Source organism: Mirounga angustirostris, unplaced genomic scaffold, assembly GCF_029215605.1.
Source record: "Mirounga angustirostris isolate CCGP_5_RB_7025 unplaced genomic scaffold, mMirAng1.0.hap1 SCAF_5, whole genome shotgun sequence".
Lineage (NCBI taxonomy): Eukaryota > Metazoa > Chordata > Mammalia > Carnivora > Phocidae > Mirounga > Mirounga angustirostris.
In genome coordinates this window covers 46,768,824-46,786,001 of record NW_026991713.1, presented here as the reverse complement: position 1 = coordinate 46,786,001, position 17,178 = coordinate 46,768,824, and the positions used below count along the sequence as shown (strand labels likewise).

At 42.6% G+C, this 17,178-nt stretch overlaps 1 protein-coding gene across 1 annotated transcript in view; it reads left to right on the top strand.

Annotated features, from left to right (window-relative positions):
* Positions 1-17,178, top strand: part of MYRFL (myelin regulatory factor like) — a 120,432-nt gene that overhangs the window by 69,626 nt on the left and 33,628 nt on the right. The window contains exons 12-14 of the mRNA XM_045872979.3: positions 9,185-9,385; positions 15,422-15,530; positions 16,296-16,405. Coding sequence (XP_045728935.1) covers positions 9,185-9,385; positions 15,422-15,530; positions 16,296-16,405 — 420 coding nt within the window. The remainder of the gene's footprint in view (positions 1-9,184; positions 9,386-15,421; positions 15,531-16,295; positions 16,406-17,178) is intronic.

The following is a 17,178-nucleotide window of genomic DNA, read 5'->3' as shown; positions in this document are numbered from 1 at the left end:
AGGACATGTGAAGTCCAACAGGAGAAATCATTCAGTACAGCAACTTCTGTGGCCTGGGGACCAGATCTGCCTCTTCGGGGAGATGAGTCTTTCCTTTCTTGCATTGAGCTATTCCAAAACAGAGGGCCCTCTGTCTAATTCTTTTAATCAATTAAAAATAATAAGGCACTTGTAAGTGGAAATCCTAAAACTGCACCTCTAAGTTTCAGTGGAGGTGAAGTAATGATGGAAATGAGGTAAAACACTTGTGTTTAAATGTCCCAGGTGAGGGCTAGCCTGTGTCCTACCGTTTTTGTGGGACCTGATCTAATCTGTAGCAAACAAGGTGCCACAAACAAGGCAGGTGGGGCCCTCTTCCTTGGTCATGGGCCAAGGGCCGTGGTTCTCCACCCCAGCAGGGCTCAGGGTGGCTTCAACGCCTCGCCTGATGTCATCTGGGATTGCTGTCCTGCACTAACAAATGTGATTTAAAGTAGAGTCTGGAAGCCTGGGTCGCTTATTGTTTCTGGTTTTTCATAGGGAGGAATAAAGACAGACAATACCATTCTTTTCAGAGTTAGCATAGCTTAGATGTTATGAAACTGGGAAACTCATGCCTGAGTCAGGCAGGTTGCTAGTCACCTGCGTACCTTGAATAATTTACCTGGTGTCTGGTTTCTCCATTTCCTGCTGGCAACTCTGTTCTCTGGCTGTTGTGAAGTCCACCCAGCAGCAGTACGAGAGAGTGCTACTATCTAATATTCTATTACCAGAATTCTGTTAATTGGTGCCTCCTCCTATCCAAAACGCGATGATAATTTAACTCATGATCGCTTTGAAAAGTTGAGTGTTCCTGCAACTCATATTACGTATGAATACTAAAAAACATTAAATTATACTTAGTATAGATTGGGTGTCATGTTATTCACCAAATTTTTATTTTAAAAAAGTGATTGTATTCCAGATTTGATTGCTTTCTTCTAGCCATAACTTTTGGTTAAAGAGAATGCCCTATTCTGGAAGTGTGCTGGGTAACACAGGGGTTGTTCTAGCAACAACGAGAAGAAGGAGAATGGTAATAGTGTGAACCATTCTCCCCATCCCCCAAACTAGAAATATCGTATTGATACTATTTCATTCTAACCCCAAATGCAGAAGTGAAAATGAATGCAGTTTTGAATCTATTTAATTGTTTAACGTTTAAACCAACCAAGAGAAAAAACTGAGCTTCAGAAATAGTGATGTTGTTTGAATCAGTGAGTTTTTGAAATGTTCACACAACACATTTCCCGCCCCTAGGATTCTACAGGTGTATGCCTTGGACGTATACCTATGGTTGGACAGAGGGCAGACCAGCTCACATTCTCCAAAAAAGCCAGATGTGCCCTCTTAGGCCATGGCCTGGGTCTGTTAGTTTGAGCTTCAGAATAATGTTATAAGAGCAGACTATATTATATGGAGAACTGCAAATTGCACTGAGCAAATCCAGGTTCATGTTGAGGCCTAAGAATCATTCTTCCCAAGAGCAGAGATTAATGTAAGGGCAAATAATGTAGGAGGCGTGGACTAGACTCAGATGAGTTTCCGGCCTCCAGGAAGGCTTCAGAGACCAAGCTTGTCAGAATTCTTCTTGGAGCGAGGATGGTGGGCAAGACCCAGGAATTGTTCATCTGGGTTGTCAATCAAAACAGCTTTAGAAATATATTATGGTCCTGTCATGTAAATTGACCAATTTCATGGAAATTAATGTTTACTCCAAAGACAGATTTATTTCCCAGGTCTTTTGTTTTTGGAGCATTCTGCCATGGAGTTCCTTCAGATTCTCCTTGTTAATGACTAGGTTTTCATTCAGCTCCACTTTCCTTCTAAAACACATAATTAAACCTGGTTTGGAGTGCTGTGTTATAAGCAGGAGGGATGATTACTTTTGTCTGCCTTTCAAAGACGTGCCAGGGTTTCCTAGTTTTTGTTTTTGTTTTTAAAGATTTTATTTATTTATTTGGCAGAGAGAGAGACACCGAGAGAGGGAACACAAGCAGGGGGAGGGGGAGAGGGAGAAGCAGGCTTCCCGCGGAGCAGGGAGCCCGATGCGGGACTCGATCCCAGGACCCTGGGATCATGACCTGAGCCGAAGGCAGATGCTTAACGACTGAGTCAACCAGGCACCCCAGGGTTTCCTAGTTTTTAAAATGAATACATTATTCCAGTTCTTTTCCAGAAGAATAAAAATACGCACGTCCCCAGGAAATGCCCCCTTATTGCTCTGCAAACTGCACTGTCCTAAGATGAGAAACCAACAAACAGGGGCGGGGAAAACAAAAGAAATAATGCGACTGCAAGGAATGGTGAGGGATGGGTGCAGAACAGAGCCGTCCCAGGGCCTGGCTCCGTTGTTACCAGCTCTCGCCCTTTTCTACAAAAGTCCTTTCCTCCCCTAACACACACACACACACACACACACACACACACACACACACACCCCTCTTCTGGAGTTCAGATGAATTTTTATTTACCCACAGGAATCAGTATGTGGAGCAATGTCCGTTTCACCCCGTGGTTGGGATTCAACTTTGGTTAACTCTGGAAGGGGTAACCGACCAGGACTGTATGGGACAAAGAATCCCCCGGAGAGTAAAACAGAGATACCTGGGTCCCCCACTCCACAATTTCTGATTCAATAGGTTGAATATACATTTCTAACAAGTTTCCAGGAGAGGGTGCTGACCTTCAGACCACACTTCGAGTAGCACTGATAGGGAGCATTTCTGGTCCCATTTTCCACAGCCCTTTCAAAAGGAACAAAAATTTATTTGTTATGATGTGACTTCTTCAACTGAAGCTTTCCTAATATGCTCTTTGGCTGTTGCCTTAAAAGCCCAAACAATGGTAAAGCAAAGAAATTCCAGCTTTCCATTCCGACCTTAGAACGGCCTCAAGTGACCATTAATTGCTGTTTCCTATTCCAAGCACCTGCAGAGGGCGCCATTTACACCTTACTCAGGGAGTGGCGCGCCCTCACAGAATTTTGCAGCTCTGCAGATGTGTTGCTGAGGAGAGCAGATTAAAGCATTACAGGCAGGTTCGGTTCCAGACCACGGCAATAAAGCGAGTCAAATGAAGGTTTTTGTTTCCCAGTGCACATGAAAGTTACGTTTACACTATGCTATAGTCTATTAAGTGAATAATAGCATTATGTCTTAAAAAACAATGTACATACCTTAATCAAAACATATTGCTAAAGAATGCTAACTATAATCTGAACTTTCAGAGAGTAATGCAATCTTTTAGAGATGGTGGAGGGTCTTGCCTCAGTGTTGATGGATCGAGGGGGTGGCTGCTGAAGGTTGGGGTGGCTGTGGCCGTTTCTTAAAGTAAGACAACAGTGAGGGGCACCTGAGTGGCTCAGTCAGTTAAGCGTCTGCCTTCGGCTCAGGTCATGATCCCAGCGTACTGGGATTGAGCCCCGTGTGGGGCTCCCTGCTCAGCGGGGAGTCTGCTTCTCCCTCTCCCTCTGCTGCTCCCCCTGCTTGTGTTCTCTCTCTGTCAAATAAATAAATAAAATCTTAAAAAAAAAAAAAAAAAGACAACAGTGAAGTTTGCCACATCAGTTGACTCTTCCTTTTAGGAGTTTTTTTATTTTTATTTTTTTTTATAGCATGGGATGCTGTTTTATAGCATTTTACCCACAGTAGAACTTCTTCCAAAATTGGAGTCAGTCCTCTGAAACCCTGACAGTGTTTCATCAACTAAGTTGATGTCATATTCTAAATCCTTTGCTGTCACTGCAACAGTCTTCACAGTAGCTTTAACAGGAATACATTCCATTTCAAGAAACCACTTCTTTGCTCATCTGTAAGAAGCAACACCTCATCCATGAAAGTTTGGATGTAAGATGGGAGCAATTCAGTCCCATCTTCAGGCTCCACTTCTGATTCTAGTTCTCTTCCTCTTTCCACCACATCTGCAGTTTTCTCTCTCTGCTAAAGACTTGAACCCCTCAAAGACCTCCATGAGGGTTGGAATCAACTTCTTCCAAACTCCTGTTAACGTGGACATTTCCACCTTTTCCCATGAATCAGGAATGTTCTTGATGACATCTAGAATGGTGAATCCCTTACAGGTTTTCAACTTACTTTGCCCAGATCCATCAGAGAAATCACTATCTATGACAGTATAGCCTTATGAAATGTATTTCTTAAATAATAAGGCTTGAAAGTCAAAATGACTCCTTGGTCCACAGGCTGTAGAACAGACGTTGTGTGAGCAGGCATGAAAACAACACTAATCGCATTGTACAGCTCCATCAGAGCTCTTGGGTGACCAGGTGCATTATCGATGAGCAGTCATATATATATTTTAAGATGTAGGATGCTTTTTTATTTTAAGATTTATTTGAGAGAGACAGAGCGGGGGGAGGAGGGGCAGAGGGAGAAGGACAGAGAGAATCTCGAGCAGACTCTCCTCTGAGCATGGAACTCAATCTCACAACCTTGAGATCATGTCCTGACCCAAATCAAGTCGGACGCTTAACTGACTGAGCCGCCCAGGCGCTCTGAGCAGTCATATTTTGAAAGAAATCTTTTCTGAGTGGCAAGTCTCAACAGTGGGCTTTAAATATTGAGTAAACCATGTTGTAAACGGTTATGCTGTCATCTAGGTTTTGTTGCATTTATTGAGCACAGGCAGAGTAGATTTAGCATAAATTCTTAAGGGCCTGAGGCTTTTCAGAATGGTCCATGAACACAGGCTTCAACTTAGAGTCAGCCTGTCCTTTGAAGCTTTGGAGCCAGGCATTGACTTCTCTCTAGGTATGAAAGTTCTAGATGGCCTCTTCTTCCAGTAGAGGGCTGTTTCATCTACATTGAAAATCTGTCATTTAGGGCGCCTGGGTGGCTCAGTTAAGCATCCAACTCTTGATTTTGGCTCAGGTCATGATATCTCTCTCTCTTGCTCTCTCAAATAAATAAATAAAATCATTTTTAAAAAAATCTGTTGTTTAGTGCAGCCATGAATGATCTAGAGCTTCTGGATCACTTGCTGCAACTTCTACACCAGCCCTTGTTGCTTCACCTTGCACTTTTGTGTTATACATATGACTTCTTTCCTTAAAGCTCATGAACCAGCCTCTGCTAGCTTCAGACTCTTCTTCTGCAGCTCCCTCACCTCTCAGCCTTCATGGAATCGAAGAGAGTGAGGGCCCTGCTCTGGATAAGGCTCTGGCTTAAGGCAATGTTCTGGTTGGTTTGATCTATCCAGGCCACTCAAACGTTCTCCACATCAGCAGGAAGGCTGTGTCACTTTCCTATCATTTGTGTGTTTGCTGGAGCAGCACTTTTTTTTTATTGTTATGTTAGTCACCATACATTACATCATGAGTTTTTGATGTAGTGTTCCCTGACTCATTGTTTGCGTATAACACCCAGTGCTCCATGCAGAATGTGCCCTCTTTAATACCCATCACCAGGCTAACCCATCCCCCCACCCCCCTCCCCTCTAGAACCCTCAGTTTGTTTTTCAGAGTCCATCGTCTCTCATGGTTCGTCTCCCCCTCCGATTTCCCCCTCTTCATTCTTCCCCTCCTGCTATCTTCTTCTTTTTTTTTTCTTAACATATATTGCATTATTTGTTTCAGAGGTACAGATCTGAGATTCAACAGTCTTGCACAATTCACAGCGCTTACCAGAGCACATACCCTCCCCAGTGTCTATCACCCAGTCACCCCATCCCTCCCACCCCACCCCCCACTCCAGCAACCCTCAGTTTGTTTCCTGCAATTAAGAATTCCTCATATCAGTGAGATCATATGATACATGTCTTTCTGTTTGACTTATTTCACTCAGCATTAATACCCTCCAGTTCCATCCACATCATTGCAAATGGCAAGATTTCATTCCTTTTGATGGCTGCATAATATTCCGTTGTATATATATATACCACATCTTCTTTATCCATTCATCTGTCGATGGACATCTTGGCTCTTTCCACAGTTTGGCTATTGTGGACATGGCTGGAGCAGCACTTTTAATGTCCTTTGCATTCACAACTTGGCTGTCTGGCACAAGAGGCCCAGCTTCCGGCCTATCTCGGCTTTCAACATGCCTTTCTCACTCAGCTTAATCATTCTAGCCCTTGATTTAAAGTGAGAAGCATGAGTCTTTTCCTTTCACTTCAATACTTAGATGCCACTGTAAGGTTGTTAATTGGCTTAATTTTAATAATGTTGATCTCAAGGAATAGTGAGGCCCGAGGAGAGGGAGAGAGGTGGGGAAATGGCTCAGTGGTGGAACAGTGAGAATAATACACAGACCATTTATTGATGAAGTTTTGCCGTCTCATATGAGCATGGTTTGTGGCTCTGCAAATTACGATAGTAGCATCGAAGATCACTGATCCCAGATTACCACAACAAATGTAATAATAACGAAAAAGTTTGAAATACTGCAAGAATTACCAAATTGTGGCAGAGACATGAAATGAGCAGATGCTATGGCGCTGGTGCAGACAGACTTGCTCGACGAAGGCTTGCTACAGACCTGCAATTTGTAAAAAAAAAAAAAAAAAAAAAGCATCATCTGTGAAGTGCAGTAAAGCAAAGCTCAATAAAAGGATGTATGCCCGTATAGGCTGGACAGTTGTTGCTATGCACAGCAATGTGTTAACGATAACTTGAGACAATTCGTCCTCATTTATGCCAAGTATTCATATACACGTGATTTCAACAAATTCCCACAACACTGTGAGATAGGTAAAGAAGTCATTATTATCTTTAAGCTTCAAAGAAAAAGAGCTGGCACAGAAAGGTTAAGTGACTGCCCCAAGATCACAGAGCCAGCTTGCTTCGTAACACAGATTAAAATGTTCAGGTCTTCCCTAAATATATGGGGCTGTGGGATAAATAATGAAAGTATTTTAGAGACTTTAATTCATTTTGGGATTTGATATCATTGAACCACTCTTGGACCACATGGGAACACAGCTTCATAATTCCAGAAAGAGGTAGTACATTACAGTTTGCTTTGACCCATTAAGATTGTGGATAGCAGAGAAGGGAAAAAAATTCACAGACTTTATAACATTTCCCATTACTGATGAGGAGGACTCCTATATATTTAGAAAATTGCAGATCTGTGGCCCTTCCCAAAATGACTTGAACATATTTTAGGGATCTGAGTTTTCATCTGATGAAAGCTAAGTGAGATTGTTACAATTGTTCTAAAAAATTAAGTCTGCTTATATCCGCTTTTCCAACATGATATCAAGTTTATGGTAATAATTATCCCAAAACTCATTAAGAAAAAATAAATCCATCACTGTCTATTTTGTTTCCTTGAAGTGGCTCATTATGTTCAGAGTAGAGCAAAATGCATCAACATTTATATGATATACCTTTGGATTTAGTTGATTCCTCGCAATAAAAGGATTTGAGTCAAAACCAATTTGCCATTCACGACCAAGGGGGCTCTGGGGACCTTGTAGCAAGCACTTTGTTTAAGTGAATTCACACAAAATAATGTTCCAAGTTGTTATTTTCTATTCGTTTACTGCTTTTGTCTATCAAATGTCAATGGTTGAGTCTTCTAAGCAGCTCAGGGTTCAAACAGGCGAGAATGAAAAAGTTGAAGATAGCTAAAAGTTCTTTCACTGAACCCAAGCTAAGAACTAAATTTTGCGGGTTTTTTTAAATTATTATTTTTAACTGGGTAGCACATACTTATGGTAAAAAACATTCAAACAATACCAAGAGCATGTATGTTGAGCAGTGAATCTCCTTGCCAGCCCAGTTTCTGCATCTCTCAGTTCCTGTCCTTGAAGAAGCCATTGTTATTGCTGTCTTGAGTATTCTCCAGAAATAATCTATGCATATTCAGGTCCTGAGTTTGCAATGTCTCCTGCACTGCCCAGAAAGGCAGAGAGCGAAGACACTGCATTATGTGTTGACTTTTTGGATGATCAGGGTCTAAACTGTTTGTCTGAATTTGTGACAACTTGCCTCAAACACACAAAAATCAGATTTAGAACAATAGGTCATAATTTTAAAAACAAATTAATTTTGTTGTGAGGATTTGGAGGGATTCAGAGATCCTTACTTAAAGATATTTGGAAATATATTCAGCCACAGGAGGTGGGGAGGAGGGAAGACAGTAGAGTGAAAAATTCTTCAGCAAAGAATTTTATTTAAGAGTAAAATCTCCAGAACTTTGTCTGGTTCTCATAATTTCACTTGGGTTCTGTTTGAAGACTGCATTTGGCCAGGGTTCCTTTTTTTTTTAATTTATTTATTTGAGAGAGAGCAAGCATAAGCAGGGGGAGGGACAGATGGAGAGAGAGAGAGAAGCAGACTCCCTGTTGAGCAGGGAGCCAGACTTGGGGCTCAATATGAGGACCCTGGGATCATGATCTGAGCTGAAGGCAGACGCTTAACCGACTGAGCCACCCAGGCACCCCCGGCCAGGGTTACTTTTAATAGGAAAAGTTAGAATCATTATTTAATCATTAAAGGAAGTGTAAGTCCAGCTCCAGAATTTACTAGTTTGTGGCCTTGGGCAATTTGTTTATCCTTTTGAAGGCTTCTGGATATCTATAAAATGAGGCTAATAGTACATATCTCCTAGAATGGGGGAGTGGACTAGCTCACAACAAATGTAGCTGTTGTTATTCTTCCTTCAGTGTCATCTGTGTTTAGGGAATAGTTGAGGTGTATTAAATATATTTGTGCTGTCGTTTGCTTGTCAATTGCATGTGAAATCATAAACACTAAAGTGTTTTGAAACTCTAAAAGGGCTAGCTAAATGCAAAGCATTTTTATGTATCTGGGCTTTCGTAAGCTTAGAATGTCTTCTGATGTAAGGTTCTGGTTTTAAATCATTACTCTTATCCCTGAAAAAAAGGTCATTTTGATTTTCCTTCTTCCTTATCATCCACCCAGTGTAACTGACACATTCTCATTTCCAGATAGTTGCCATAGAGCCCGGACGTCCCAAACCATTGCACACTGAGCTCCTGCTCATGGGGAGCAGAGCAGTTAGGGGAGCCCTCCTGGCTCAGCCTGGGGCCACAGTTATTTGGATATGTCAGAATGTCCCATCTGATTCTCAGGTGAAAGACTTAGATGACATTCTGTCTTCCTTTGCTCTGAGGAATAAAGCAATCATCTATTCCTGCTACTATAACTTTAATTGTAACATATTTATGTATTTTTTTCCAGGCCTCTAACCCTGGGCAGTTTGAAAATGACAGTGATGCATTATGGCAGCGAGGGCAAGTTCCAGAATCCGTTGTTTGTCATAGTCGAGTGGGAATAAATACAGATGCCCCGGATGAAGCCCTGGTCGTCTGTGGCAACATGAAAGTGATGGGGACCATTATGCATCCCTCTGACAGCCGGGCAAAGCAGAACATCCAGGAGGTGAGCATGGGGCAGGCCTTGGGCACCTCCTCTGACACCTGAGTCAGGTGTGCTGGGTGCTCCTGGACGCTGACACGCCTTGCAAAGGGCATCTCTACATGTCTCCTGTTGGTGTAAGACGAACCCAGTGCTTAACAGTTGTGAGTGTGGGAGCCGACAGACATCTCTGCTGAGACTGTAATGTGTTTCCTACCCAGGAGAGTGGATTTACCTGACAGGAACGGTGGGCAATGACAGCACAGCGCTGGCTTCACAAGCAGAAAATCTCTGAGTTACCGGCCACGGGCCACTGCCCTTCCTTGCACGCATCGTCAGCTGCTGGAGCTTGCCTTTTCCTTCGCCATCTCCAGACATCCCTCTCCCTGTTCATCTTCCAGGCGCTGTCTCAGTCCGGGTCCTGCCCGTATTTCTCCTGAGCCTCCCAGCCTCTTCCTCCCAGACCCCCTGCCAGCCGTCATCTTCCCACTCATCATCTTTCTCTGAGGAGCAGTTAGAGGAGCACCTCCTCTCCCTCTTCCCTCCAGCTAGGTCAATCCCATCGCCTAAGGCTCCAGGCCAAGGCCTTCTCCTGTCTGTGGAGAGTTAGTCGTCGAGTGGAAATCAGAAATCAGGCCTGGAAATCAGGAGGTGCTTCTCCACTTTGGGCTTATCCCAGCAACATGGCCCTAGATAAGACAACTCCGCCCAAACCCACTGCCTTCATCTAGAAGGTGGAAAAGGTGCCTCTCTGCTCGATCCTACCAAGTCTTTTATAGTTTTTAACCCATTGAGATAAGAATCATCTTGGAAAGTCACAACTGCTGTGAAGACCTAAGAGATGAGGATTAAGATGCTTATCCCTTAGCCAGACCACGCTCAGTTCTAGCTCCTCCACTGTTTAATTCTGTTTCTCATTCACTGCTTCTACCGTTTCCCCACCTTCTCATGCACCCTGCTTCTCCTATAAGCATGTTTGAGGCTGTGGCAGAATTGTGTTTTTGAACCTCCTTTACTTAGTCTTTGTTAGTTAATAGGAGACGTAATCTGTAAATCATTGGCCATTCTTCCGGACTGCATTCCTTACCCAGTGCAAACGTGCACTGGTTTTTCTAAACCGGCCAAAGAATGTCCTCCTTTGCTGAGTGGATTCCAAAGAATGGTTGTAATTGTAGACTTTTATGCTGATTGCAAAGCTGTGGTTCGTGTTAGAAGAGCTGTGACCTACTGCCAGATGGGAACTCTTAGGGCTAGAAAGTTCTCACATACATTTCCCAATCCCAGTCCTAGATATTGTGCTTTTGACTTTTAGAGAGAGAGAAACTGTCTGCGTGTCAGATCACACCAAATCAAATGACGGCCGTTTGCATCAGGGTCAAAACTTTCCAAAACTGCCATGCACAAGATCAGATCAGACACCTGAATTCAGCTTTAGCTTCTTGCTCAATGCACGTTGATGAGCAAGGTGTGGTGTTAAGTGCTGACCAGTGTTTGGTTCCTGGGGGAGGATTCCGAGAAGGCACAGCCCTTGCCTCGAGGGCTTTCCCTAGGCCAAGAGTATGTATTGGGAATGTGCAGTACAGCCGCTGATATTTAGCTTGGGAAAGTCTACAACCCTGCATTAGAAACCAGAAGAGCATTTTCTTACAGAAACGTTGTTATAGAAGGTGTTTCGATCCCCAAACCAACCCTCAAAGTTTTCTTCAGCCAAAAATCTATCTGAAGCACAATGATAATAATACTGTAGAACTCCATCACTCTGTCCAGCAATATGTCTTTAGGGAAGATGTGTTAAAGGAGTCAGCTTAGTCACCCGGGGTCATGTTCCCTCTATGTGGCCTGGACAGCCTGAGTGAGGGCACAGCCTCGTCTGCTTTCTGTTGGCAGCAAAGGTCCCCCGTGAAGGCTCATGCAGGAACCAAGGGGAGAATGAAGAGTAGGTGAAGCAAGCACAGGACCCCCTGGGTGTGGGGAGTGGGGAACTGAGTAGGGCCTGGCTGGTGCAAGGCCAGTCCAGGCTGGCTCCTGACTGACCCCCCTGTCTTCCCTTTTGTTAGTGTCAGGAACTGTCGGGCCATTTTACTACCTTCATTCTCTCATTCCAGCTTCTTCCATTGAAGGGTTTGGGTGCGGTTACAGATCAGGCACACGGCTAGGCACTGCAGAGGTCCTGAGATGAACTGGCTATGGGTCTTACCCTCAAAAATAGAACTTTTTAAAAAATTAAAACTCCAAGTCGGAAATACTCACTGAATCTCCAATGCCTGGGATAACACATCTGGCACACAGTAGCTGTTCGTTAAGTATTTGGTGAATGACTTGTCCCTCTCCCAGGCCCCTCTGGCCCTCCCCCTGCACACACACACTCTCTCATTCAAATAAATAAATAAATAAGATCTTTAAAAATAAATAAATATTTGTTGAATGGATGAAGGAGCTCACAGTGTTAGATGTGTGACTGCTCCTTCCTAGCATGGCCTGCAAGGCCCTCCCTGCTCTGACCTTAATCTTTACAGTGTAGTAATGCCCACCTCTGCTCTGGTTGTGCAGACATCATTCAGGGGACTTAGTCCCTTGGGACTCCACTCATGGTATTCTTTCTGCCCAGCATCCCTGTCTTGGTCTCACCCTTTCCATCCCTTCTCCCTACCTTGCCTCTTTCCCTGGCTAAGTCCTATCTTAAATTCATTTTTATTAGATTTATTTATCAAATTATTAGTTTATTTAACAAATGTTAGTTGAGCATCAACTACATGCAAGGAATTATACTGGAAACTGGTAATATGGTGGTGAACAGAAAACCATGGCCTTAAATATGTCTCCGCCCTCATGGGGTAGTATCCTATAGGGAAGACGGGTAATAAAGGTGACACAGCTAGTAGCCTGGTGATAACTTTGATGGTCGCTATGGAGGAAAATAACAGCTCCCATTAGCACATAAGGCAAAGGGACCCTTCCTAGTGTTGGAAGTCGAGAAGTGCTTCCCTGGTGAAGGGATGTTTACGTTGCGGCAGGAGAAGGTAGGAGTGAGAAGGAAGAGCTTTTGAGGCAGGGAAAATGCCCTGAGCCAAAGGCCAGGGTGAAAAGAGCCAGAGTTTGTTTGAGAACCAAAATAAGCCAAGATCTCCGTGGGGCTTCACCATTTCTAGGAAGCCTTCCTTTATGCTCCCCTAGGAATATTTTAGGGACCTCCTTGGGGCTGCCATAATTCTCTATTCATAATTCCGTTATCACTCTGCATTTCTCACATTGTAATGGAATCATATGTGATGAGTCTGCCTTCCTATCTAGACGACAAACATTTTTTAGTAATGTTCATTTAATAAGTCTAAATTTTAGGAAACTTGGAATGTGTAATCCCATAGAAAAAGTATGACACAAGGTCAAGACAATCAGAAAACCTATGAATTTATTTATTTTTATTTTATTTTTAAAATTTCTTAATTTTTATTTTGCTTATTTATTTCTTATTTGAGTACAGTTAACACACAATGTTACATTAGTCTCAGGTGCGCAACATAGTGATTCGGTAACTCTCTAGCTTATGCTGTGTCCATCACAAGTGTAGTCACCGTCCAATGCTGTTACAGCTCCACTGACTATATTTCCTATGCCGCACCTTTTCTTCCCATGACTTCATTTCGTAACTGGAAGCCTGTATCTCCCACTTCCCTTCACCCATTTTGCCCATCCCCCACCTCCTCCCCTCTGGCCACCATCCGTTTGTTCTCTGTATTTATAGGCTTGACTCTGCTTTTTGTTTGTTTATTCATTTCTTTTGTTTTTTGGATTACACATATAAGTAAAATCATATGGTATTTATCTTTCTCTGTCTGACTTATTTCATTTAGCCTGATACCCTCTAGGTCCATCCATGTTGTCACAAAAAGCAACGTCTCACCATTTTTAATGGCTGAGTAACATTCCATTGTATGAATATACTACATCTTCTTTATCCCTTCATCTATGTGGTTGAACACTTGGTTGCTTCTATATCTTGGCTTTTGTAAATAATGCTACAATAAGTATAGGGTGCATATATCTTTTTGAATTAGTGTTTTCATTTTCTTTGAGTACCCAGTAGTGGAATTATTGGATCATACGGTATTTCTATTTTTAACTTCTTGAGGAAACTCCATATTGTTTTTCACGATGGCTGTACCAATTTATAGTCCCACGAACAGTGCATGAGGATTCCCTTTTCTCCACATTTGCACTGACACTTGCTATTTCTTGTCTTCTTGATTCTAGCCATTCAGTAAGGTGATATGTCACTGTGGTTTTGATTTCCATTTCCCTGTTGATTAGTGACATTGAGTGTCTTTTCATGTGTCTGTTGGCTATCCAGATATCTTCTTCGGGAAAATGTCTATTCAGGTCCTCTGCCCATTTTTAATCAGATTATTTGTTTTTTTGGTGTTCATTTGTATAACTTCTCTATATATTTTGGATATTAATCCCTTATCAGATATATCATTTGCAAATATCTTCTCCCATTTAGTAGGTTGCCTTTTTGTTTTGTTGATGGTTTCTTTTGCTGTCCTAAAGCTTTATATTTTGATATAGTCCCAATAGTTTATTTTTGCTTTTGTTTCCCTTGCCGTAGGAGACATATCTAGGAAAATGTTGCTATGGCTGATGTCAGAGAAATTACTACCCATGTTCTCTTCTAGGAGCTTTATGGTTTCAGGTCTCACAATTAGTAGAGCACAAACTTTTAAAAGGTCATCATTTTTTAAAGTGACAACACGTAGTGTAGTGCATTGTATGTTGAAGGTGATTGGTAGATGTTAGTTGAATAAAATAATGAATGAATGAATTGAACCAAGCTTTTGATAATAGCAGGTATCAAAATAACAGTGAGCTCAAAATCATACTTCCCAAGAAGAACCTAAAGTAAATTTTTCCCATTTAGCCAGTTAAGTGTCAAGCCACCACCTTTTACAATCAGCCAAACTAGTGAAGGACAGGGAGCTTTTAATGATGGAGGAGCTTTCCCACTCACCCAACAGAGTGGGTCAAGGGAGGAGTTGAGGGCCGTGTCAGGGGTTTTCATATAACAAGAAAAATGAAGCACTTTTGGTTACTCTAACACATGGATGAATGTCCAGGCAGTATAATTTTAATTGCCAAGAGACTATTGGTTTTGTAATCGTTATATCCTAAAAGAAAAAGGGCTGCTAGCATTTTACTTATAGAATAAGGTCATTTAAAAAATAGGTTCTGCTAGTACCATGAATTCATTAAAAAAAAACAACAACAACAACAACAACAAAAAACCTCAAAAGAGAATTCTTTGAATCATACCCATTTGGCTTTAGGAAAAATTCACTCTATTGTCTTTGTTGTCATTTTGCTGGGACCCGGTGACATTATTTTGAGGAATTTGCAGTGAGAGCTGGGAATACCTTTAGTAACCTATGAGAGCAGTGAACTCAGAGAAGCATACCATCACTGACCAGAGTGGTTTGGGGGAGAAGCCATCTGTAGGAGAGGAAAGTCTGGATCCTAGGAGGCCTTTGCTACCTGCCACTTGAGGAAATTTTCTCCAGCAAGGTGTCCAAAAGGAATTCAATGATATAGGATATTTCCATTCTTTAAAGGTTTTTTTACTTTTACTAAACCTTTTCAATTTGTAAATACAAGGTTGGCCTATATTTATTTGGTGTTTATACCGTATGTTCATTTGGAAATGATCCCTTGCACTCATGAATAGCAATTGTTTCTCTCCAAAGCGATCAGTCTCCATTCTCAGAAGGAGAGTTTTCCTCTCAGAGGAGAGAAAAGAAGGGCAAGAGTAGTGAATGAGGGAGCTTTCACTCTGTAATTTAGATATAAAAACTCTGTCTCAATTTGTCCGTGAATGGAAGTCACTGATATGGACCTTGAAGCTTGGGTTTCTCTGAGGAGAAAAACATAAATTTCTCTTAAAATAGTTTGGGCAAGAGGAAAGAACAGTCCCATTGTCAACGCTCCTAATTTCTCTAGGTCCCTTTGGGCATTGATTTGAATAGGAAATCATCTAAGTGGCTGAAATCTGCTCTTCTTTCATTAAATTAGGTTGACACAAATGAACAGCTAAGACGAATAGCCCAAATGAGGATCGTTGAGTATGACTACAAACCTGAATTCGCGTCTTCAATGGGAATAAACACTTCCCATCAAACAGGTATGCACACAAATTCCCTTTTTAATTTTGTGTTGTCAACTCTTAAAAGTTTAACTCCCTCTTTATCTGGAGGTTGTGTGCTATGGCACTGATTTTCTCTGTGAAATCCACACTCACTCGAGTGGGAAAGGTCAGAGAAATGTCTGTGTCATCTTTACTCGACACCCTCCCCCCAACTCCTGCACCCCCATGGTCCTGGTGGAATATTTTGAATACGTAGTTTCTTTTCATGGGAACCATCTTGCTCATGCAATGCGGGCTCAGGGGTGGATGGCAGCTCCAACTGTAAGAGGGGCAGCACTGGGCCCCTGGGAGAGGGGAGGTGGCAGAGTAGGTGGGTCTAGTTCAGAGAAGGGGCAAAGAGGTGTTGATGCCCCCACCCAGGAATCCTAAAGAAACAGGGGCCATTTAGGTGGCAAATCCTCCTGCAGGAAAAGAGGAAATCCAGCTAATGTCCCACTCTTACTTCTATACACAGGGATTCTAAGGTATTTGCCCACTCCTCCCAACATTCGGCCCAGAGTCTCAAGGAAAAGTGAGGAAAATGACACCCCTGCTTTTAAGCCTATAGTGATTATGGGCTCAAAATTCCTTCTTTGCTTCAAACATATCTTAGATCAAAGCAAAAGCTGAAAAGGGGTAATAAGCATCTATTTGCAAAGATGTCCCGGGAGGCTGTCAGCAGTCCATTTTGATGTAGGCCTGGGAGGATTTTCTCCAGAAAGCTGTTTTCCTGACTAAACGAGTTGGAGTGTTTGGGTCTAGGGATGATCGCCCAGGAGGTACGAGAGATCCTGCCTCGAGCTGTCAGAGAGGTTGGTGATGTCACCTGTGAAAATGGAGAGACGCTGCCCAACTTCCTCATGGTCGATAAGGTAACTACAGAATCAATCTGCCTCTGGAGTGACAACCCCACAGGGGACCCCTTTTCTGTGGCCTCGAAATACACTGAAACATCCAACCAGGAGACAAGAAAGCTTCGCTGAGCTGTGCGGTAATTGGTATCAGCCATGGCACCTTGGGCATAAGTACCAAAAACAAGCCCCCTATGGGAAAAAGAAAAAGGAGTATGTAACAGTGACAGGAGAGGTCAGCGGGCCTTAATGTTGGAGGGAGACTGGCCCGGGTAAAGTCCACGTACCAGGAGTGCACCTAAAACGAGGCCCTGGCGTCATGTGAAATAGTGACAACAAGCTGTGATCAGATTTGTCTTAAAAAATGGAACTAGAACTTCTGAGAGTGTAGTTTATCTCACAGAATACAGTTTAGGTTAGCATGAAAATAGAATGATGGAAATCGTAGAATGACTGAAGGTGGAATGAAGTGTTGATGTTTTTTGTGAGCACAGTTTCTCAACAAAGTTGTATGTTCTACTTTCGTCGCACAATCATAAAGTGGGTCAGTTTTGCAAAGGTATTCATGAGCCTCGTCATTTTTCCCAAGGGACTGTCCTAATTCTTTGATATTCAAATCATTCTCTTTGAAGGAATGTCCCTGTCTTTGTAGCTGAGCTCCCCTTTGCAAGGTAAAGGGGTCTCAGTGTGCCATTCCCTTGCTTGCTTTGTGTGTGTGACTTGAGTCGGTCTCCAAGATCGTGTTTATTAATTCTGTGAAAGCCTGCGTCGTGGCAAGGTTTGCAGACTCACCC